General features: G+C 38.3%; 2 protein-coding genes across 4 annotated transcripts in view; both read right to left on the bottom strand.

Annotated features, from left to right (window-relative positions):
- Window positions 1–2258, bottom strand: part of pacsin3 (protein kinase C and casein kinase substrate in neurons 3) — a 46153-nt gene extending 43895 nt beyond the window's left edge. For 2 of the 3 annotated variants that reach the window (XM_039794743.1, XM_039794744.1), the window contains exon 1: window positions 1836–2257. The gene's annotated coding sequence lies outside the window, so the exon portion shown is untranslated. Of the gene's footprint in view, window positions 1–1835 lie in introns of all 3 variants that reach the window. The other variant, XM_039794745.1, reaches the window with a different exon arrangement.
- A 3073-nt stretch (window positions 2259–5331) lies between these two features.
- ero1a (endoplasmic reticulum oxidoreductase 1 alpha) lies at window positions 5332–18816 on the bottom strand. Its single transcript, XM_039795799.1, has 15 exons — window positions 18392–18816; window positions 17024–17143; window positions 16365–16448; window positions 16225–16266; window positions 14965–15041; window positions 14764–14837; window positions 13828–13948; window positions 11615–11676; window positions 11494–11520; window positions 11304–11396; window positions 10588–10834; window positions 9423–9492; window positions 7324–7410; window positions 6464–6600; window positions 5332–6297 (listed from the first exon to the last, which is right to left on the bottom strand). Exons 1-15 carry the CDS (start codon window positions 18515–18517, stop codon window positions 6237–6239), a joined length of 1428 nt encoding a protein of 475 aa, XP_039651733.1. The 5' UTR covers window positions 18518–18816; the 3' UTR covers window positions 5332–6236.
- Between the last annotated feature and the right edge of the window lie 5254 nt (window positions 18817–24070).

Raw genomic sequence — 24070 nt, 5'->3', positions numbered from 1 at the left:
TAGATTTAGATTTATAATACTGGGTGAACTGCTGCTAAAAATGTCATTGTTCATTTTGCACAATGACAATAAATCTTCTGATTCTCTTCAACTCTAGAAAGCTTTTCAGCCTCTTTCGGCTCAATGTTTTGGTAAATTATGGCACATTTTAAGTTCTGCCATTCCTAATATTTCCCACATGAACTCCAGTTTGTTAGTGTATACATTTTTTATTTCAAAAACACAACTTCAGATATCCTTTTATCTGAAAATCAAGAACCACTACTTTTTAAAAAACAGCTTAAAAAAAAAAAGTTTAATGAAATTCCAAATTGCTTTATTTTAATTAAAAATTTACATCTAGTACTGCAGTATAAGTTCTGCACATTGTTTGTACATTATATGTGTATTCAAAAAGGGAGCCACATGAAAAGCCTCTTGGCTTCTTAAATCTGTCACTACATTTAGGCTATTGATTCTGTATTACTCCTTTATTTTGTTATTATCTGTTCTCAGGTCGTTTAGACTATTCACATTTTCGGTTTTCATACAGTCGACTTGGGTGCTGTGTGTTTATTTGCATGATTATTTGCATGATGCAAACAAACAAACAAGTTGACTGTTGGGTCCACAGTACCCTGCAGCAGAATGACACATAAGTGACCAGCTGGTGAAGAAATCATCCAGCAGCGGATGAGTAAGATGGGCTTTTTTTGCTCAGGAGTTGGTGGAGACCAAAACAGAGCTAAGAGGAGGGTGAATATTGCCAAGCAGACAGACACAGAACAACATTATCATCCCAGTGCCGAGCAACATATTAGCCATAACAACTTGTTAAGATAACAGTATGCTGTGTCAGTTTGTTTTGTGTTTTCTACTGATCAAATATACTTAAAGCAGCTTTAAAAAAAAAAAAAAAAAAAAACAAGACTTAAAAGTTTAGTAAATCCAACATCTGAAAAATGAGAATAACTACTCCTGTAATTGTTTTAAATAATTTATGTGAGTATTGATGTGTCCATATGTTGGCCTAATAACCATGTGCTGGTAATGTTATTAGCATTAGCAACACCTGGCTAAAATAATATTGCTCCGTGTCTGCTGTATTTGTGAACAGACAACTGTCGGCTAACATGTTAGCAAACAACTTGATGAAGGAGAATGACCCTTGCAAACTAGTGTTTACTTTATGAAATTACAAATAAAATGTATTATTATTATTATTATTATTATTATTATTGGTGTGTCCATATTTGGGCGTATTTTGATAATAGAAAGTTAATGGCATTGGAGCAGCAACTTAGTATCTTTGACTAAGCTAAGCCCATTTTGCGGGTCTGCCTCCACTAGACCCCATAATGCAGTACTATAACTATAGCATACTAGATAATGTTGCTCCATGTCTGCTGGATTTGTAAACAGACAACTGTCAGCAATAACAACTTGATTTGAAGTTAACGATGTTTTTTAGATTTTCTGCCCCCTACTGGTCAAAAACCACTTAATTCAGCTTTAAAATGTGACTGTTTTGTAAAGACGAATTATCCCTGTAAACCTTTGTATACTTTATAAGAGTAACCTAACTGATAGCTAGCTAGGTTTTTAGAGATTTTATTTTCCTTATATCATGATGTCAACTGTCAAACAGCTAGCTATGTCAGTTTTCGATAACGTTAGCTAGCTACTCTGTTAAAAACACAGTTCGGTTAGCTAGTAAAAGTATGTATGTATGTATGTATGTATGTATGTATGTATGTATGTATGTATATATATATATATATTAGTACATATAAAACCGGATTATGTGACCGCAGAGTGTCAACATGTGCTGTGTGCAGACAGGTGAGGTCTCTTACCTGTTTCTCTCCGAGGACAAACCGAAATCCTCTTGGAGCTGCAGCCGCTCTCTTCTCCGGGTCTGACCGCCTCTCCTGATGGATTTCCTCGTTAAAAAACACAGCGTTTAGCTAGTCCTCTTTCAAACCTCCACAAACTGCGACATCTTTCAAGTTTACTCCGCAGTCACCCGTCGGTCCCCCTCAGCCATTTATACGATGGGAAGATCTGAAAAATGTACCACTAGATAACCGTGGCTTCGGTGTTTCTCTCCTCGGTTAAAAAGTAAAGTTCCTGAGTGAAATTTCAAAAATAAAAAGGGTTTCTTCTTCGGAGGGGACTGAGGAACAGTTTCGGCTGGTGGATAAACAGTGTCTTCCCCCCTCCGATGCCTACTGGCGTGTCTGTGTAATCAGATGCTGCTCGCCACAATATCCATTCATCCTATTACACAGTTTAACCCTTCACTGTTTGCTGCCCGGCTTTATGCTGCCTTACAGGGCTGTCGGGAAAACCGCTACTACAGGCTGGAAAAAACATCCATCTCCTCACATGAGCGTAGCGATGAGTTCATTTAATACATGAATGAGAATTCTTATCAACTAAAAAAATAATTAATAATAAAAAAAATCTCCCTTTACTGTAACTACGTACAGTAGGCCTACAGTTAAAAACAATCTTAATAGACTAGTGGAAAACCTTGTCAGATTAATTCACTTGTAAATAGTAAAAAGAAACCAACAAACAAAAAACGTTATATCTCTTTATCTCCAGTCCAAACAAAGACTAAATGGTAGTTAATTATATATATATATATATATATATATATATATATATATATATATATATATATATATATATATTTTTAAAAAGCCAATTTATTGTTTTTCATGTAAGACAAATTTAATTTTAAAATTGTAAAAACAAAACACATAATCTTGACATATTTACAAACTTACTATAAATTTTGGATTTCAAAGGCGGAAGATTTTTACTTTACAAGCCATTTCATTTTATGCCTGTTAATTAGCTTGAAAGAAATAGATAGAAAATACATCGAAAAATACCTTTATAATCTACCTTTAACTCCAAACCAAACATAGTATAGTTAATAATATTATTAAAAGGTGGATATTTAAAAATAAATTTATTTCACAAACCAATTTATCATATGCTTGTAAGATAAATTGGCTTATAAATCGGTGGGAAAACTTAACTTTGTTTACCTCCAGACCAAAAATCAGTATAGTTTATATTATTTAAAACAATATTTATGTCTATTTATGTTATTTACTTCTGATAATTGGTCTATCTATTCCACAAACAACAATCTGTGCCAAAACTGTTTATTATATTAGTTAAGACAAAGGTTTTGTGATCTGCGTATCCGTCACATTTCTAAAAATGTACCACCAGCACACAAACAACAAGTTTCGGTATTTTTCGTAGGAAAGAAATCTTGAATAAATGTCAACCAACAAGCTACACATGGAGAAATGAGTTCTCGAAGTGTACCTGAAGGCACCATTAACCCAGACCTACTGATATAACTGGGTTACACACACACACACACACACACACACACACACACACACACACACACACACACACACACACACACACACACACACACACACACACACACACACACACACACACACACACACACACACACACACACACAGAAAATTAGATAAAAATATATTATTTTCATTCTCAAACAGTTCCTTATCTTAACACAAATGTTTCTTGTTTAAATTAAATGAACATTTTGCAAAACTATTGCATATATATATTCATCAAAAATCAGTTTGCTTTACAAACAGCGCCATCCTCAGGACACCAGCACAATCACAAAAACACTGCGCAACTGGCCACTTAAAGCACATTTCCATATAAAAAAAAAATCAGTTTCTTCTAATCGCTGACATTTTTACAGTTTCACTCAACAAAATACTTTAAGCCACATTCATATAATGGTAAGTATTAAATATTATCAGAAGTTTAACGTGTCAAGACTTCAAATCTAATTTTAGAAAAATTACTATATTCTTTCCAAAAAAACAAAACTCTGACTCAGCAGTGGTGGAATGTAACTAAGTAGGCTACAATTATGTTGTGCTTAAGTACAAATTTGAGGTACTTTCATTTGATGCTACTTTTTTACTTGGGCTCCACTACATTTCAGAGACAAATATTGCACTTTTTAACCACACTGCATTTATTTTACAGCTTTAATTAATCTGCAGATTTGGAGTTATTAACAGAAATATAATCCACAAATAAATTATATATTGAACGATATCTTAATATAGAAGAAGAAAAGTGTCTGATGTGTAATTTAAATTATATAGAACATGAGTTACATTTTGTTTTCCTACACGGTCCTTTTTACTGTGAACAGCGTGATGCTTGTCTAGTAAGACAAAAACAGATATTGATTTTGTAAATATGGATGATGCTCAAAGACTGAGATGGCTGTTCATATGTGAAGCAAATACATTATCCAGTAATATTGAGAAAGCCTTGGAGAAGAGGGGGAGAAAAAGCTCTATCTGTAAATATTTGATTGTTTGTACAGTTTTTTTTTTTCTCCACATGATTTGTATATGCGAGACAGGAAGATGTCTGTTAAATACTGCTGTCCTGTAATCCCATATGGGATGGGCCACATGCTTGGCATGACACAGAAATAAAAGAAAACCAACTAGCTTTTATAGATTAAGCTATCCAGCAGTATTTAACCCTTGTGTTGTCTTCGGGTCAAATTTGACACGTTTTTTAAGTTTCTGTAGCAGAAATTTGGATTTCTTTCAACCAAACGGTTGGTTCCATGAAACGCTCCTCACAAGTCAAATTAAGCAGTCCTTCCAGAAAAATGCGTTGTTTTTTTGTGATTGTTGCGGGCAAAAATCCTTGATTATGCGGCACGTTTTCTTAAAAAATGCGAAGGACTATGCGGGATATTTATGCAATTTTATGCGTTGAAATTGCAGGAACTTGCAAAACTTGCGGAAACTTGCAAAAACTGCGGTTTGATGAAAAAGAGAAAAAACAGTGATTCCTCCAACACCCTGCTTTTTGATGATGTTCACGTCGCGTAATTAAGTCACTACATACGTTCCCATGGCAACGGGAAAATGGCTGCTCTTGTGTAAAGTAAACACAACATTTTTCAGCTTTCTGCTAAGATATATTATGGGACTTTTTTGAAACGAAAATGCGGGGATTATGAAATCATGCATATTATTTATTTATTTTTTTTGAACATTTCTTTATTGATTTTTCAGTGACTTAACAAAATCAAGAGGTAACATTTCGGGAGTCAAAACAGTGTCAAGTACAAGCCCCGCATATTTTGCGCGAAATTTATGCGTCGAAACATTGTATTTGAAAAAATGCAGGCCCCGCATAAATATGCGGACTTTGGCTGATTATGCATTGAATTATGCATAATCGCGTTTTTCTGAAGGGACTGATTAAGGATCAGTTCACTACTATCAGTGACTTTTGGATGTTTTATTCAATTTTATAGCATTATTCTGACTAAACTTTGACAGTCTACGATTATCCATCAACATCCTCTGATCTTAAATATTAGTCAAAATAATTCATACTTTCTGCTTTTTTAACTCAAAAGTTAGATATAATTTCATAGGCTATATCAGGTTTAGTAACCAGAAATTAAAAAAATAGTGGTAATAAGTTGCTGTTAGAACTGGTGGTAGTAGGTAAAAAAGCGCTTAAAATGTCGAACAATGTTACAAAAATGTTTTTAAAAAACAGCAAAATAAGCAATAAAAAAACAGTGTTCATTTTCAATTTTGACCCAGAAGGACAACACAAGGGATAAAGTAATTACAATGAGCTCCACCTTTACCAGCTGCAACATTAAAGCGATGAACACATTAACGCATCAATAATCATAATCCGGTAATATAGTATATTCTGAAATGAGCCATTCTTCATAAGGAGTACTTTTACTTTTGGTGCTCTAAGTATTTTGATGCGGATTCCTTTGGACTTTTACTTGAGTAGGATTGAATAGGAGTATGAGCTGTGCTTCATGAACCGAACTGGGCTTTAAACACCGAAAAAAAACGTTACTGACAGTTGGCTGCACGATATGAGGAAAATGTGCAATATGCTATTATCAAATTTTAAAAACCTATTGGTAACGTTAACGTTACTCTCATAAAATATACAAAAGTTTACAGGAAGCCTTCTCCTATACCAAACCTGATGCTGATTTTTACTTGAGTAAGATTTTGAATGCAGAACTTTTACTTGGAACGGAGTATTTCCATTGTTCCTCCACCACTGCTTCACCTTTAAAGCTGATCTTCATGTTAAACCCTGATGGAAGTTTAAAAGACATTTTAGCAGGACTGAAGCAGGAGAGCCAGTCGGTCTCTCCATCGTCACCGCTCCTCTGCGAGCAGCGATCTGAAGTTCTTCAGCTCTCGGATGCTTGTGGAAATCCTGCGGGAGGATTCAGGAAGAAAACCGTTACGGTATCTCCTGGGGTGTACACAAACGTGTTATATACAAAGAGTACAGTAACAGAAATGTAATTAGAGGCTCCCGTATATTTGCTCACTGCCATTACCGGCTGTTTTGTCTGAGGATATCATGTGAAATGTATCACCTTCCAAAGGCGTTGAGCAGGGAGGAGATCTCCTGTCGGCTGAGCTGAAAACTGGGTCGCTTGCTGCTGGACGTAGGCAGAGCTTCAATCTGGCGCTCTGAAAACAAAATCTTTAGCGCCGTTCCTAATCCCTGAGTCTGATGACGAGAGAGAGACAAAGAAGCAAATCACAAGGAAATCGTACAATACATACAATGGTTTGACTGCATCGTTTAAAAAGGTACACTGTGTAGTGTTTTTTTACTTTAGTAGCTAAAATCAATGTCTTCATTCATAAATATGTCCACATTGGTGTAAAATGACCTCTGCCAATGATCGGACTTATCCTCGTAAGCGAAGAATTTCTTATCTGTATTTACGTTGGACGGGCAAGTCCAAGGAGGCTTCCATGTCGTTCCACCATTTTGGAAAAACTCTAATGGCTGAGAGGGACATAGAGCACTAACCTAGCTGTCTAGCTAATCTACAACGCGTTTTCGTTCCGAGCCAGCGTCACGTGACTGAAACCAGCTGAAACGGAGAAGGAGATCAGTGAGAGGCGCTTGTCACCGCCCCGGGAAATTTGAAAGCCTGTACTGCGCTTTAGTTCATAATGGGAGGATCCTACTTATGCCGAGCCACAGGAGAAGGAATCCTCATCGCCAAAAAAAGCGATGTGTTGTCATAGCTTCTTGGTACATAACGGCTACCGTAGTTGCAACACGCATTTGAAAAAGCGAGGCGCTAGAGAGCGCTATTCGTTTGAATGCAAAATACAATTTCACCGCTAGATGGGAGAAACTCCTACACAGTGGACCTTTAACATTCACCCACAGATCATACTGAACGTCATTAATATAACTGTTGTATAAATGACTGGCCTGCAGTTTCCCCCACAGTCGACACTTGAAGCAGCCCACGCAGTCCATGATCCTGGAGATGTTGAGGAAGGCCAGTCTGATGTCCTCCTGAAGAAAACACACTCGTGTCACTTTCAGAACTACGTGAAAACTGGTTCATGACAACAGAAAAATAGACTAGACTCGCGTGTACTTTGTCATTTTACTGCTTTCCTAATCAATATTTAAAGTTATTTGTGTTACAAGTGCAGTTCAACTCAAATTCATTGAATGAATCCATGCAACGCCACACACAAAAACACAAAATCAAAATGCTCTATTTTGACAAATCTTTTACACGTCCAAGCAGTTAACACATTACATTTCTCTCAACTGCTGAATCGATGCTATCTATCAGACATTTTGGAGTTATTTGCTCCAAAACACCCGGAGCCTTTCCTTTAAATCTGGTGGACATTTAAAGGTGCGCTATGAGTTCCTGCATGACGTCACTTCTGTTGACGTTCAAATTAAATACCAAACAAAACAGAGCAAACTCGCCCCTCCCCCCATGTTTCCGTAAGTGTCATGACTAACTGACTAACTGTCACTAAGCCCCACCCCCTCCCCCAACCATCTTGTCTGTGATTGGCTGGAGTGGTTTGTTGTATTTTGGTGCACAGCCTGTGCCCCTAGTGTTTGTTTGACGTTTACGACCCCTGTGTTGTCTCCCGAGACCGGGCTGTTTCACGGTGTGTTCAGGGGGCGGGCAGCTAGCGGATCAAGGAGAGATGCCTACGATTTGAGACAAAAATGGAATCGCACTGAAATCAGGCAGGAACTCATAGTGCACCTTTAATACATTCTCTTTGTAGCTAAGAAAAGAAAACATCAAAGTCAGTACTTGGGAGGAGGCTCGATGGTGTTTTAAGCCCCCAACGTCTCCTTCCAGGCAGCGCTGCGACCGTTGACTTCAAGGTACCTAACCCTAACCTTAAAGGCAGTTACACACCAACCAGACGGCTGATCAGTCTCCCCGAGTTGGACCAAAAAGTGCCTCAGAACACACCAAAGAGACAAGACGTAATATGTCTCCATAGCAGCAGGTGGCGCTACTCTGTACTGTTGCCCAAAAAATGAAAACCGGCAGCTAATTGGACGAACGCGTCACATGGGTTTGTTTTCTCCGGAAATTCAAAGCCAGACTGTCATGGCGGCTCGTTCAGAATACGATCTCATATTGGACTAAAATAATATAAAACATTTTGAGCGAGAAATAGGCCGTGTGCAGTTGCTGAATCTGTCTTCATTTCAGCTCAACAAAGGTCAGTTTAAAAGATTTTCGTCAGATTTTGAGAGAATCTAGTCACCTCATTCCGCGCGCCATTTCCGGGTGAGTCCCGACTGCCCCGCCGCCGAATGAACACGTCAGGTCGGCCAAAATGAACGCCGACAGCCCCCCAGACAGGACACACTGAACAGACTTGAGTCACCGACCTCGCCAGACAGTCCAACGGACGATTATCGTGTTAGTGTGTCAGCGCCTTAACCCTAACCCTAACCAGTGCCTGGAAGGAGACGTTGGGGGCTTAAAACCGATAAATGTTGAGCAGGCACTGTGTTTTTTGAAGATTTTTTTGGGGGGCATTTTAGGCCTTCATTTTGACAGGACAGATGAAGACATGAAAGGGGAGAGAGAGGGGACACGACATGCAGCAAAGGGCCGCAGGTCGGAGTCGAACCTGCGGCTGCTGCTTCGAGGAGCAAACCTCTACACATGGGCGCACGCTCCAACAACTGAGCTCCCCTGGCGCCCGGCCCGGCACTGTGTTTTTCAACTTCAGTACAAACATGAAAGTTTCAGCTGGGGCGTGTAAATGATGACTGACTTTCAATTAGAGGGTGAAGTAGTCATTTAGTTAGCTATCGTTCCCTTGTTTAGTGAAAAGAGGTACAAGAGGAGTCTCATTTGAAATGATATGAGCTTAAACAGTCGTATCATGTCCACACAGCCCTGCTGTCCATGTCTGTCATTAAACATGGGTATTATTCTTGCTTGATAAACTCAGCTGGGTTCTCCTTGAATATAAGAAGTAATTAAGTCCTTTATTTTTATTTCTGCAGTTTAATGATTGACGAACCTTCAGTTTGGCTGCTTCTTTTTCATCCCCAGCAAACAGTGACGTCTCATCAAAGTGCAGAGGGAACGATCTGGAAGAGGAAAGTCAAGTTATACAATGAAGATGACAGCAGCACAAGAAACTACACCAATGAGAAGAGCAGAAATGTCAAAGTGCCTTCATAAAATTCACTATTCAGAAAAGACGTTGCAGGAAACTAAAACAAATGTAAAAATTACCTGAGAAATAACTATAAAGCTGTCACTTTTAGCTCGTAATTTTGTCTTTATTTTCTCTTGCATAATTTATATTTTTTAATTTTATTCTTATTTTAGTTTAATATACCTCTTATCGTTTATTTTTTACTTGCCCTACTTATTTCTGCCCATGTGCTGTTGCAACAACTGTATTTCCCCTCTGGAGATCAATAAAGCCTTATCTCATCTTAAAAGGGAAATATGATATAGAAAAAAAAAATATATATATATATATATATATATATATATATATATATATATATATATAAATATATATATATATATATATATATATATATATATATGTATTTTTGTCTTTTGTGTTATGAATGAAAAAAGTGAAAAGTAAATAAACAAAAATGAACATTTAACATGTATATGGAAATTGCAAAACTGACAACAAACTATATTAAATACGGAGCTGTTCTGGTGTCAGTATCCGACTAGTCTCGCATCGCCAGACCTTCCTCCACAGCGCTGCAGAGGAAGGTCTGGCTAGTTTAAAAACAATCCGTGATGGGAGGAAAGACGTGCTCTGGTTTACTGGTACCGCTGAGCGCCGGACACACTGACGGTGCTTCTGCAAAATAGCCTCGGGAAGGAACTTGTTTCAGTGGAACATGTGTACGTAGGGAGGCGAGCTCTGGAATTAAAATGGCTGTCGAGTGTGTGATGAGAATTTTACTCGAAAAAAAAAAGATAAATATAAATTTGACGTTTCCCGAATTGACCGGAGTTTAGAATGCCATCAAAAAGAAAGCAGAAGGTATATATATATATATATATATATATATATATATATATATATATATATATATATATATATATATATATATATATAGGTGAGGGACATCCAGCAGAACCTCTGGGCGGCACCGGAACACTCCGGTGAATGAAAGGTCGCTGAGATAGAGTAGTATCAGACTGACCGGGCCAGCTGCAGGATGTGCAGCAGCAGCTCTTTGTGTCTGCGGTCCTCCTCCGGGCGGCCCGTGTACAGGCGGAAGGAAGGCTGCTGGAAGACAGGCAGAGCTTTGGCCAGCGCTCGCAGCTCAATCAGAAACAGGAAGTAGAGGTTGCGGAGCCTCTTGGGGCCCTCGCCGGCCGTCAGCTCCGAGTCAAAACGCTGCCGGAACTCGGACACGTTGTGACCCCACTTCTTCTGGAACCAGCTGTCTGAAGGAAAGAAAGGGTTAACAGAGAGAGATATGGTAAATAACAACACAGCTAAGGAAAGTCAGCGCTGACAGGACAGTTGCTTAACCCTGGTGTTGTCCTCCCGGGGGAAAATCTACACTTTTTTTCGACATTTTTTTCGATGCTTTTTCAAAATTTTTGATGGGGGTTTTTATTTTACGTTTTTGTCGCTTTTTAAAAACATTGTTAGTGCCTTGTTTGACGCTTTTTTCAAAGCTTTATTCTGCTGTTTTCTAGGCTTTCAATGCCTTTAGTTTTTTTCAATGTTTTTGGCGCTTTTGTCACTTTTATGTCATTTTAGTCAACATTCTTTGACTTTTTTTTTTTAATATTTTAATTGCGAAGAGCGCTGTGTTGAACCATCCATGTTATTTTTGAGCAATTTTGTTGAAAAAAAAACCACATTTCTGATATAGAAAGCCAGTGAGGGTTTGTGCGAATGTCTCACCATCCAAGAGGTATCTGGCGCTCAGGTGTATGTTGATGCTGGCATGGAGGCCGGAGATGAGCCGGTAGAAAGCCCTCTTCTCTACACACTGACCTGAGAGACAAAAGACAAACACGCAGAGACGAGAGTTTAAGAAAAAAACTGGACAAAAGAACAACTTTTTCTCTCTTCAGGTGAAACGTCAGCTCACCTTCCAGCCAGCTGTAGAAGGTCTTTGCTGCAAATAAATGAACACAATGTTGTGGTCAGACACACGGAGAACAAAACTGACTTCCAAATGAAGTGAATACTGGTGAGATGTAACCTCTTACCTTCGCTTCCTGAGCTGCTGTGGAACAAGTTGGGAATTAGTGGTCGCTTGATGGTGTACGGTCTGTGAGGGGGAAGTAAAGGGACAGAACGATGAACTCTGCTTCTTACTTTTCTCAGATTGGACATTTTAGCAATAGTGTACGAGGCTTCAAATAAAGGCCTTCTGACCTGTTGGATGCAAAAAAGGTATGCTATGCAGTGCTCTCCGCAAATTTCCATGTATAGTCTACTAAATAATACTAAAGTTATCCCTCTTACTCACCACTTATGACCCACTAGAAGTGTGTGGTGCAGGGGCGATTCTAGGATCAGACCTTTAGGGGGGCTCAGCCCCTAATGAAAATGTGACACGGATACAGTGCCTTGCAAAAGTGTTAACCCCCCCCTGCTAAATCAGTACTTTCACTGGATAACAATGAATATTCTGCATTTATTTTTATAACACAGGATAAATGCAAAATATTGAACATATGAAAAAACTACGAAAGTCCCTTTATGGACTACCAGAATCAAATGAATTGATAATGAGGTGTAAACAATAAATAAATAAATAAATAAATAAAAGGTGCATAGCATTGGCAACAGCGACACAGGATATTAAACCTGTTTCTTTGAATTGTCCTCTGTCACTAACAGACACGTTCGCAAACTCTAACTTGAAGCACTAAAATTGTTTTTTATTATTATAATTTTTAGGGGGGCTGAGATGAAACTTAGGGAGTCTTGAGCCCCCTAAAAAGGCTCTAAAATCGCCACTGATGTGGTGGTGTCTGTCCCTTGCCTGGATTCTGTCTTTTCTTTTTATTTCGCTGCGTTCGGGATGTTTCTGGGCGGTAACAAAGAGCCTTTGGGCCCCGTGTGTGTAACTCCGAGCCAATACTGTAACAGCTGACCCAGACAGACAGAAACAGACAGCATGAAGCTCTGCATTCACTCATAATCTGACAACGCGGCCGCTTGGGGGCGGGTGTATTTATTTGGGTTTAGAACATAATCTCTGAGAGACATTGAGAAAAGAGACTTTTATTGCCCTGATTAGTGCTTTGTATCATTTATGCTCTAGCTCGCTCAACTAATACGGTTTTACATTCATACCTGCTTAAGTATGAAAAGTAAAGGTAAGTGTAATGCAGTAAAGTGTTCCCTCAGTGTTTTCCTCTTCTATCTTATGTTTCTGGATTCATTTTCCCGCTGCATTAATATTTATGCTGCATTTCACTGCTGTAGATGTTTAAGATTGTGCTCATTTTAACTCCTTTATATACTGTTGGGTAGTTTAATCTACAGCGATGCATCATGGTCTATAATATCATATGTTTGTAGCATCGCTGTCCTGTGAGAACCACGTATCTCTAAAAAGTCAACTTTTCATGTCTATTTTCAGCTTTGTGACGATGCATTTTCCAGGTGATCCGAGAGGCTTTTAAAGACTCTGGGCCCTATTTTAACGATCAAATCAAAGCGCCTGGCGCAGGTGCGTTTAGGGCGTGTCCAAGTCCACTTTTGATAGTTTGACGGCAGAAAAAAGGGTCCGTACGCCGGGCGCGTGGTTCAAAAGGGTTGTACTTAGTGTCTTCATTAATCAGAGGTGTGTTTTGGGCGTAACATGCAATAAACCAATCAGTGTCATCTCCCATTCCCTTTAAAAGCCAGGCGCGTTTGGACCTTGGAGCATGGCTGTTATGATGACGGATTTGCACCGTAATATTTTTATTTGTAATCTTTTGCATATTTGTGTGCTGCTGGCTCACCCTGTGTGTGTAACAAGCATAGTGTACGCGTGCTCTACATGACCCTAGGAGCATTTTACTAATGCGCTGTTAAAATAACAATAAAATGTTGCGTTATTGACTTTACACCAGGTTTTTGTTGGTCAATGGCGTCGATCACTTCCCACTGCCTCAAGATAGCAATACGCCCAGAATGCACCTGAACACACCTCCCTGTAAGACCAGCACGCCCATGGGCGCAAAGATGGCCGGAGCTGCATTTGCTATTTAAACGGTGCGGGCGCTGGACGGGAAATTGACAACTGCGTCGGTCTTAAACTAGCAAAGACACTTGCGTCGGGCTTTGCGCGGCTTTCTCAACACATCAGTTTATCACAAACATTCGACATCAACACATCTGGGGATGAAACTGCCATCTGAAAAGCAACTAAATATCTCAAGATCACCCTCTGATCGGCGCTGTAATTGTTTTGAGTGTTTACTTGAAGCAGTTCTCCTCGTAGATGCTGTTCCAGATCTGCCAGGCCTCTGGTCCTCTGTAGGCCGTGAAGCGCTCCGGGTTCAGCAGCAGGTCCACGTACTGGGAGTCCGGTGACTCCTCGTCTGGGAAACAACAAGAAAGTCAGCTGGAACTCACTACAACGACTTATTTTTTCAGCCAAATGTGATCCCAACCAAAGAAAACTAAAGAACAAGCTGGAGGAATATTTACACACTGGCAGACACTTAGCGTTATAATAATCCCCCTATAATGATATAATAATAAACATCTTGTTGTGATAATGTTATAGGTATTGTCCCTGGAAAATAAACAATAAAATAAACCAACATCAGATAGTAAACGCACGACTTCTTAGCTTCTAATGATCACAAAAACAGAATAAACATTACATTTTGTAAGTAAACTCTTATCTTGTGTTCTGAGTTAAAATAAAAAATTCTTTCTTCTCTTTATTAACGGAAATTTCACAGTTCAAGGTGTTTTCACTGTTGATTTTGTTTAACTGTTTCACTGTTGTTTCAGTGCAATAATTGCATCTTTCCAAAAGACAACTAGTAACTGTGTTAAGTGATCAGGATTTCAACACTGAACAAAACAATCATGATTATGATTTTACAGGGACGACCCGATCCCGGATAAGCGGACGAAGATGGATGGATAGGATTTTTTTCTTTCATAATCGAGCAGCCCTACGTCTAGTGTGCACTGAATCAAATACACAAAAGTTTGTTTATGTTTGCCGCATGTCAATATTATTATCAGATATTTATTTTTGGGATCAATAAAAATCAATATCAATCAATCTATCTATCTATTCATTCCCCCCTCTCTCTCCCATTTCATGTCTTCAGCTGTCCTGTCAAATGAAGGCCAAAAATGCTCATGAAAATAATCTTAAAAAAAAAAAAAAAAGTACCGTCGACCACGCAGAAGCGTTCGGCCTCGTCGTCGTGTCTGCTCCAGTTGAGCAGAGCCTCTCTGGTCTCGTCACTGGAAATGAAAACAGAGAAGTCCGTTGGTTCAAACTTTGTCAAAACTCAATTTATTTATTTTTTTGATATTACATTAAGGTTTTTTTATTAAGGTTTAACAGAGATCTTATATTATCGTGACTCACCTTAAAGAAACATCTACAGCTCCGAGATGCCCCGCCTGCTCACAATCAACCGGCTGCTCGTTCAATTCTGCTGAATACTGCACACACACACACACACACACACACACACACACACACACACACACACACACACACACACACACACACACACACACACACACACACACACACACACACACACACACACACACACACACACACACACACACACACACACACAGCCTCTTAACCCCTAAATCTATTATAGTTTACTCAGAATTACTTATTTATTATCCCAAAATGTGTTATAGTCTTATAAATTTGTATATATTTTTTATAAATCCCGTTATATTATCACCTCCTATAAATCCCTAAAGCTTTTGAAATCCCCATAATTAGTAATTTATTTAATTACACTGCCAAAATCTGGTTTAAACATTTAAAGGATTTAGGGCTTACTAATAGGCACTGTACTGGAAATGAGTGGTTGCTTGATGGTATACAGTCTATGTGAGGGGGGAGGGGGGGAGTAAATGGAGACAGTGATGAACTCTGCTTCATTTCTCCATTTCCTACATTTCTCAGATTAGACACTGAAACAGTAGTGTACAGGGCGTAAAATGAACGTCACCTAACCGGTCAGATGCATCAAAGATGGTAAGTTATTATGCTGTTTTTAGTCTGGATCAGCGGAAGTACATTTTCAGGATAAAGCCTGACAAGATCTGACAAGTCCTCTGGTCTGTATTATTTAATACATATATTTAGTGCTCATATTATGCTCATTTTCAGGTTCATGGTTGTATTTAGAGGTTATATCAGAATAGGTTTACATCTGTTTTAACTACAGAGTGAGGCATCTCACTTCTGTTCCATCTTTGAGTCGCACATGGGCAGTAGCTAGGTAAGGACTACTAGCCAGTCAGAAGAAGAGTATGAGGGAGTGCCACGCTAGCAGTTAGGCGAGCATTATAACGTATGTTACAAAGTGACCACGTTTGTCTCAGAAGTAAAGGCTGGACTACAATAGAGCTGTTTGGAGCAGTTTGTGAACAGTGTTTTCTGTTGGAGATGGTAAGTCCCTTTGGGGTGGACTTTGGGCTTTTTCACTTTGTAAACCTATAACGTGCACAAAAAAGATATATAACACAATAAAGGAAAGGGAAAAAGCCAAAAAGCATAATATGAGCACTTTAAATAAAAAATAAATAAAAACTTAACATAGAACTCAAAGAGATTCCACACCGGGGACTCCTGATCAGCTGACCCTGACTGACTCACCTTATTGTGGGAGGAGGATCTGATCCCCTCTGGCACTTCGTTCTGTGGGCACACAGAAGCTTTAGTGAGTCTGATGTGAATACAGGTGAGTGGTTTGTTTACGGCAAGGTAGACGAGAGGAGACGAGAGGAGGAACTCACAGGAGAGCACGGCTGCACAGCGCAGTCCTTCAGACCACAGTGACTGCGGACCGTCCAGAACGGACACGCCTTATTCAGGTTCACCTGCGGAGCACCCAGTCCAAACATTGCACGTATTATTGTCCCGTCTTGTTTATTTTGCAATCTTATTTCTCTCTCTCTCTATTTTCTCACACTCCAGTTGACACCAGTGAACTTTCCAGTCGGACTCTCGTATCCACCACTTTCCTTCCTTCTTACCTTCCTTATCCCTCTGTGTGTGTGTGTGTGTGTGTGTGTGTGTGTGTGTGTGTGTGTGTGTCATGATGCAGACATATCTGGCTGTGGACACTTAAATGATTGATTAATTCATAATCACAGTTTCCCCTGTTTTTTTGTAAAATGAGGGTGGTGTCCAAATTAAAGTTCAGTTTAAATGCTGTCATTTAAGAAAAACTTACGGTCTGATAACTGAAGTTGAGGGGCATCCCTCTCCTTCATCCTTTGTACAAATGTATACGTTCATGATGCATAATTTTGCGTTATTAGTCAGGCCTATTGTTATATACTTTGAGTCTTCGTTAATTAGGTGTTGTTAATAATTGCTACTATTACGCTACGTGTTTGTGTGTGTGTGTGTGTGTGTGTGTGTGTTAGTTTTATCCATCGGGTCGCCTCACCTTGTAGAACCTGAAATAGTCCGACTCCAGAAGAGTTTGAAGTTTGGAGAACAGCTGGTCGTTGTTGAAGCCATCGATGGTCTCCACATCACAGGTGCAGTCGTCCAGGTCTCCCGTGACCTTCGCCAGACACAAAAACACACGCACGACTTCTTATCTACTGAGCATTTCTTTCAGAGTAGAGCCGCAACGATATATCGGTAAGTCGATCAGTGGTCAACAATGGAATTAATTACCAACTATTTTGATAATCTTAATCGGTTTGAGTCATTTTTTATTTACAGGCTATAAAAAAGTAAAAATGATCCGATTTCAGCTTCTTAAATGTGAATATGTTGTAATTTCTTGACTCCTCTGTGACAGTAAACTGAATATCTGTGAGCTGTGGACAAAACGAGACATTTGAGGCCATCATCTTGGGCTTTGGGAATCACTGATCCACATTTTCTGGACATTTTATAGACAAACCAATAATTTATAGATCAACTAATCGATTAATCGACATGTTTTGTGTGCAAACATTAATTAGTAAAGTAACTAAAGCTGTCAGATAAGTAGGGAAGTAAAAAGGTACAATATTTGCCTCTGAAATGTAAAGCAAGTAGAGGTGAAATGATGACACAAATGCCTAAAAATGAAAATACTCAAGTAAAATACAGTACAAGTACCTCAACTTTTTACTTAAGTAGGCCTACAGATGAAAAGGGGACAAACACTTGACAAATGCAGTGCTGGTGGCCAGTAAAAAGACTAGCACCAGAAAATGGCTACTACCAGAGTGTCCAACAATTACTTCATGGAGAGATATTGTAACAGAAATCTACAGAACGGAGCAGATTACAGCTCATGTTAACCGAAGAATGGAAACATTTCTTGAACACTGGCAGAAGTGGTACGACTATGTCTCTGATTTATTGAAAATGATTTCTCCCTGTTTTATTTATAGTTCTGTTATTATGGTGTTATTCTTGTTGGTTCATGTGTATGCCTGTTTGTTTATCTCATCTTTTAATCTGTACACTTGAATCAGTAAAAGAATATGGTTTGTCATAGAATATGAACAATTGAAATAGGTGTATGTGAGATTCTGAACACTAATAAAATACAAATTAAAAAAATAAAGTAGGCCTACAGCACTTACAGCACATTAATAAAGGCGTGTATAATTGACCACATAGGCCTACATGTGTTTATTAACAACACAGGTTAGGATACTTTTAATTGCTCTAGCAGGTGGGTGTCTTAAACACAGGTAGGCCTATTGAAGAGGGTAGGAAGTTCACATTACAACGGAAACTACATGCAGCGTATTAAATATGCCGAATATCAAATATGTGATAATATTGTGTGTGAGAGGCAGTCGCTGACCTGACAGAAGCACCTGCTGTCCGCACAGCCGGACACGGAGAGGAGGAGGAGGAGGACCAGCGGCAGCAGCTTCTTCTTCATCATTACTAAGTCCGTCTGAAAACTACACCACACGCCCTGGGTCATTAGCTTACCTCCTGGAGTTTATCAGAGGAATATGCGGGGGCGGGGGCGGATGGGGGGGCGGCGAACCGATGCCAAGTCTCGCTTCCTAGTTCCTCGTTTCCAGTCCGCTACGTGTAATACGTGACGGGTTGACCAGCAGCTTTAATCACACGCTGCCAGACTCCCTTCAGTCCTCGCGGTGTGTTTACAGTTCAACACGTCGCCCGCTGGTTTTAGCTTCTTCTTCTTCTTCCTCTTCTTTTCTTTTCTTTTCTTTTTTTTTGGGGTCAACTGGAAGTGCATTTTCTTCCTGTTCGCGCACAAAACAATCCGACTGAAACCTTCAGCGTGTCCAAAATACAGCCTATACGTTCTCCATTAACTATTATATAGGCCTACACCGCAAACAAATATATTTTCTATTTAATATTATACAGGCCTGTATATTTTTTTATATCCATTGGAACAAACACATATAGCCCTATTTTCCTGATAAGATTGCATTATTTCACTGCCGGATAATAATATGAGTATTTTTTTATAAAGTGTTGAGAAAAATATCCGCAAAAGTGCTGATAACCAAACTCAAAATTCAGTTATCTGCCCGTTTATGATATTAAAACGTTTTTGGATGTGTTTGTGTGCGGTTTAGTTTATTAAAGTGGGCGGCGTCTTTGTAATGTAACAACATCAGTCAGCCACACGGAGGAGCTAAAGGACACTCATTGGTTCACCGCTACACTTACAGCAGGGGGTCAATGGGGCCTTATACTGTCTATGGGCCACACTGGAAAAATAGAATCCCACCAAGGGCCAGACATGTATAGGGTTCCCTGACGTGCTTTTGTTACTGCATGTCACTTTTTAAAAACATTTTGGTAGTTTTTTTCCTCATTTTTGTCGTTTTTGTTGCGACTTTTTTGTGGCCTTCTCAGACATTTTTCACCTTTTTATAAATTTGTTGCTTTTTCCGACATTTTTGTACGCTTTTTGTCGCATTTTTGTTGACATGAAGCCCTACAAAAGTCATCAAAAGAGTTCCTTAGAATTTAGCAAATCAAGCAAAACAATTATCCTTTTTTTTTTTTTTTTTAACAACAACCTGTTTCACAGCCTGAATATTAAAACTCTCTCTGCTGCTTCTGGGGGAATTTCTGAGTCTCATAGTCGGCAAATTCTGCTTTGAATGTCAGGTAATTGCAGTTTTTTTTCTTCTTCATATATGTTTATTAAATTTTCAAATATGACAGAAACAAACATAACCTACATACAACATAAACATACATTTGGCTCACACATACATTTAAATTCAAATTTATACAGGCGAGAGATTCAGGAGTCATCCTATACCAATAAAATAATCAAGTAAAATATAAGTAAACCAAGTGTACATTGCCGAGCATAATACATTCATATAGCCAAAGAGAGGTACACAGAGATAATGGTAATTAAATGCTGGGACGTCATTTACAAGGCAGAGCGTTCTCAGCTATAATACAAACCCTCTTGCAAGAATGGTAGAGATATTTAAACCGACATATGACAAAAAGGGTTCCCATGGTTTTCGAAACACATCATCTTTTGCTGTGCAGTTTACACGTCAGGTAGTCCAAAGCAACATATTCAAGAGTCACCCTTTGCCATTGAACCTTGGATGGAACTTTATCCGTTATCCAATTTAAGAGAATACACTTCCTGGCGCAGAAAGCAAGTGTTTGATGAAGTTTTCTTCTAAATTTATTAGTAATGGACAAATCAGATATGCCAAGTAACAGACATAAGGGATTATTATTTCTATTAGTAGATAGAATCTTATTGATTTCCTGCCCAATGACCTGCCAGAACCGCTGCACTTTTCGACAATACCACAAACAATGTGTAAGACTACCAGTTTCTATTTTACACTTGGGGCACAGTGGAGATGAATTCGAGATGACTTTATGGCGTTGAGAGGGAGATATACGGGCTCTGTGCAGGAGCTTCAGTTGCATGGCTCTCACTCGGTTACAAACACACAGCGTTTTTGCACTCTTCCAAGCAGCACTCCAACCATCATCTGTTATATTAATATTACGTTGTTTTTCCCATAAGCCTTTCAGAAAATAGGTGTTTGTGGTGTTATATCCCTTAAGGATATTATAGAATAAACTGATAGACTTACCAGATTTCTGTAGAAAGAGCTGTCTCTCTACATGTGTAATATTTTGACACTGAGGGATTGTAGAATCCTTTGTAACGAAGTTTCTTACTTGCAAATATCGAAAGAAGTCCTGTTGTTGAATGTAGGTAATTGCAGTTTAAAAAAACACTTTCCTGTGTTTTTGGTGTGGCGCACAACTAGGCGGGCCAAAATGTATTGTGAACCCAAATTGATATACGGGCCGCATCTAAATCTGCAGCGGGGACGTGATTTGGCCCGCGGGCCTTGAGTTTGACACATGTGACTTAAAGGGGACATTCCTGCTGAAAACAGGGCTGGGTTTGTCTGACACCATGACAAGTTGACTTTTAACCCTCCTGTTGTCCTCGGGCCAAATTTGACCCATTTTTTAAAAACAAACTTTCCATATCAGAAATGTGGGTTTCTTTCCCCCAAATTGTCAAAGAAACTAACGTGGATGGTTCCCTACAACCATTACTCTGTCTTCACCAGGGGCCGGACCGGGGAGAGGGGGGGAAGGGGACTGAGTACCCAGAAGATGCTAGAACGAATAGCTGTGGATGCGGGGAGGGGCCCATAGAAAATGCCTTTCTACAGGGCCCAGAATTTTGTGCTACTCCCCTGCTCTTCACAGGTCAAATAAATGATCAGTTCACTACTTTTATTGAATTTGGGTGTTTTATTGAATTTTATAGCATTTGAAAAAAAAAAAAAAAAGTGACAAAAGAACATTGGAAAAAAAGTAACAAAAATGTTTGAAGCTTGAAAAACGCACGTGGGAAAAAATGACAAAAACATTTAAAAAATCGCTGAAAATAAATCGACAAAAACATTTTCAAAGAAATCGCTGAAAGAAATTGAAAAAAAACTCAAATATAGTGACTAAAAACCTGGGGAGGGGGAGTGACAAATTTTGAAAAAGAACAATAAAAGGTTAAAAAAAAAAGTTGTTGTTAAAAATGTTGACCCAGAAAAAAAAAAATAGTTGCATGGTCCACGGGAAGACAACACAAGGGTTGACGCTACAAACATATAATGATCATATAGACCATGATGCATTGCTATATAGATTTAACTACCCAACCGTACACAAAGGAGTTCAAATGAGCACAACCTTAAACATCTACAGCAGGGAAATGCAACATGAATATTAATGCAGCAGGAATATTAATCCAGAAACATCCGATATAATAGGAAAACACTGACAGGGAACATTTTACTGCACAACAATCCATAGCCTACTTTACTTAGCATACTTTAAGTACATTTTTGCTTATAATACTTTTGCACATACACATACTTTTACTGAAATAGGGTTTTGAATGCAGGATGTACTTTTCCAACCAACAATCCAAACCCCAACAATGTATAAGAACATTTTAAATTATGAACAAAACATCATATTTTATAAACTCTTCATGTGTTAGGCTATGCAAAATGAATTAACTTGTAAAGTAACTAAAGCTGTCAAAAAAATTAAGTGGAGTTAAAAGTACAAAATGTGTCTCTATTGTAATGAAGTAGAAAGTACAAAATGTATGTTGTTCTCTCTCTCTCTCTCTCTCATATCCGGATATCCAAAATGGATATCATATTCTTGCTGCAAAGCAAATCTACCTGTACGAGTACAAAGTTAAGTAACCTGAAGTAAACTGTACTTACAGTAAGTGCAATTTGAAGGTATTTGAGTATTTCTATGTTATGCTATTTTATACTTCTACTCCACTACATTTATCTGACAGCTTTAGCACTAGTTACTTTACAGACTCTGATTAATAATACACATTATAATTAGGATGTATTTTTATTATAATTGCTTAATTTTGGGGGGAATTCACAAGCTACCCAGCAGTATATAAAGTCATTCAAATGAGTACATTATTACATCACTGATTATAATATACATAATTTTGTAATGGGCCATTTTGCATGATGAACACTTTTACTTTTGGTACTTTCAGTATATTTAGATGCTAATACGTTTGTACTTTTACTCAAGTAAGATTTTGAATTCAGGACTTTAACTTGTAACTGAGTATTTCTCCTCTTGCTGCTACTTTTAATTAAGAAGAAGATCGGAGTACTTAGTAATTACTGGGTGAATGTAATTTCACCACTGAAACTCATTATATGTTTTAATATAAAGTTAATCCGTAAAGAACTATAGCTGTAAAATATAAAGTAGAAGTAGGCCAATTAAAAGTAAACTTCAGAAGTGTAGGCCTACTTTCCACCTCTGCTTATCTCAGTAGGCGATGAGTTGTTTTAACATTCAGCTTCATGTCTGGTTGTCTTATTTCTTTTTCTTACATTTTCTTGCAGTTTCGTCGCTTCCTCCCCCCTCCTCCTCCTCCTCTCTCTCTCTCTCTCTCTCTCTCTCTCTCTCTATTTTGGTGCTTCTTCGCGCTGCCAAGCCCCTGACGTAATGCTCCGCTGTTAATGATTAGCATGTGGAAACGAGCAGCGTGAGCCTCCCTGCGTAAAGGCGGCAGAAATGCAACCGGATGTTTACATGTGCCTGCCTTCAAAATAAAAGCCGTTGGCATTTGTCAAACTGTTGATTGAGGTTGCATACAACAACAAAAAACACCAAGATAGTAAGATTAAGTGCATGTATTCATTTTGTATGGTAGAACTATGAATATATGGCAAACTGTATAAAAAAACTTTTTGGTAGATGAATGTAGCCTGTTGTTCTAAAGTCTTATCTTTAATTTAGAAATATTAAATGTGAACATTGTAATAATAAAACATTTTAAAATGATTTTAGTCCTACTATATACATGTTTTAATTATATATATATATATATATATATATATATATATATATAATTTGTTCTTAGGTCTCTCTTATAAAAAGAGATCTTGATCTAATGAAAACTACCTGAATGAACAGAGCTTAACGATTTGTTTTAACTAACTATGAAAGTTCTTGGCAGCAGTTGATTCTAATAATTGTATTAAATAGCACAACAGCTTGTAATGTTATTATGATCAGTCATTGTTGTCATCAATAGTCGTTTGCCCAAATTCATTATTCACACTTACCTTTAGGCTACTTTAGATTTGTACATATCTAGGCTATATGCAGCCCACCAATGTCAATTTATTTGTATAACACCTTTCATTACATGTAAACCCAAAGTGCTTTACACTGATTCTACTGTTAACCTGTCTATATTTTAAGATCCTTAACTATAACTTGTTTATAATGCATGGTCCTTATCGTTAACCTATTTATAATGTATGATCCTTATCGTTAACCTATTTATAATGTATAATCCTTATTGTTAACCTGTTTATATTTTAGTATCCTTACCATTAACCTGTTAATATTTTATTATGATCCTTATTTATAATCTGTTTATATTTAATGATCATTACTGTTAACCTTATTTAGCATTTTGGATATT

The sequence above is a fragment of the Perca fluviatilis genome, chromosome 3 (assembly GCF_010015445.1).
Source record: "Perca fluviatilis chromosome 3, GENO_Pfluv_1.0, whole genome shotgun sequence".
In the NCBI taxonomy this organism is placed as follows: Eukaryota; Metazoa; Chordata; class Actinopteri; order Perciformes; family Percidae; genus Perca; species Perca fluviatilis.
This window is presented reverse-complemented; position numbering and strand designations above follow the sequence as displayed.

Coding starts and splice junctions, on each gene's coding strand:
- ero1a (XM_039795799.1), bottom strand. CDS start 18,517: ATGACCCAGGGCGTGTGGTGTAGTTTTCAGACGGACTTAGTAATGATG. Junction 11,521..11,614: donor CAGCAGCTCAGGAAGCGAAG/GTAAGAGGTTAC, acceptor ATTTATTTGCAG/CAAAGACCTTCTACAGCTGG. Junction 10,835..11,303: donor CGCCAGATACCTCTTGGATG/GTGAGACATTCG, acceptor TCTTTCCTTCAG/ACAGCTGGTTCCAGAAGAAG.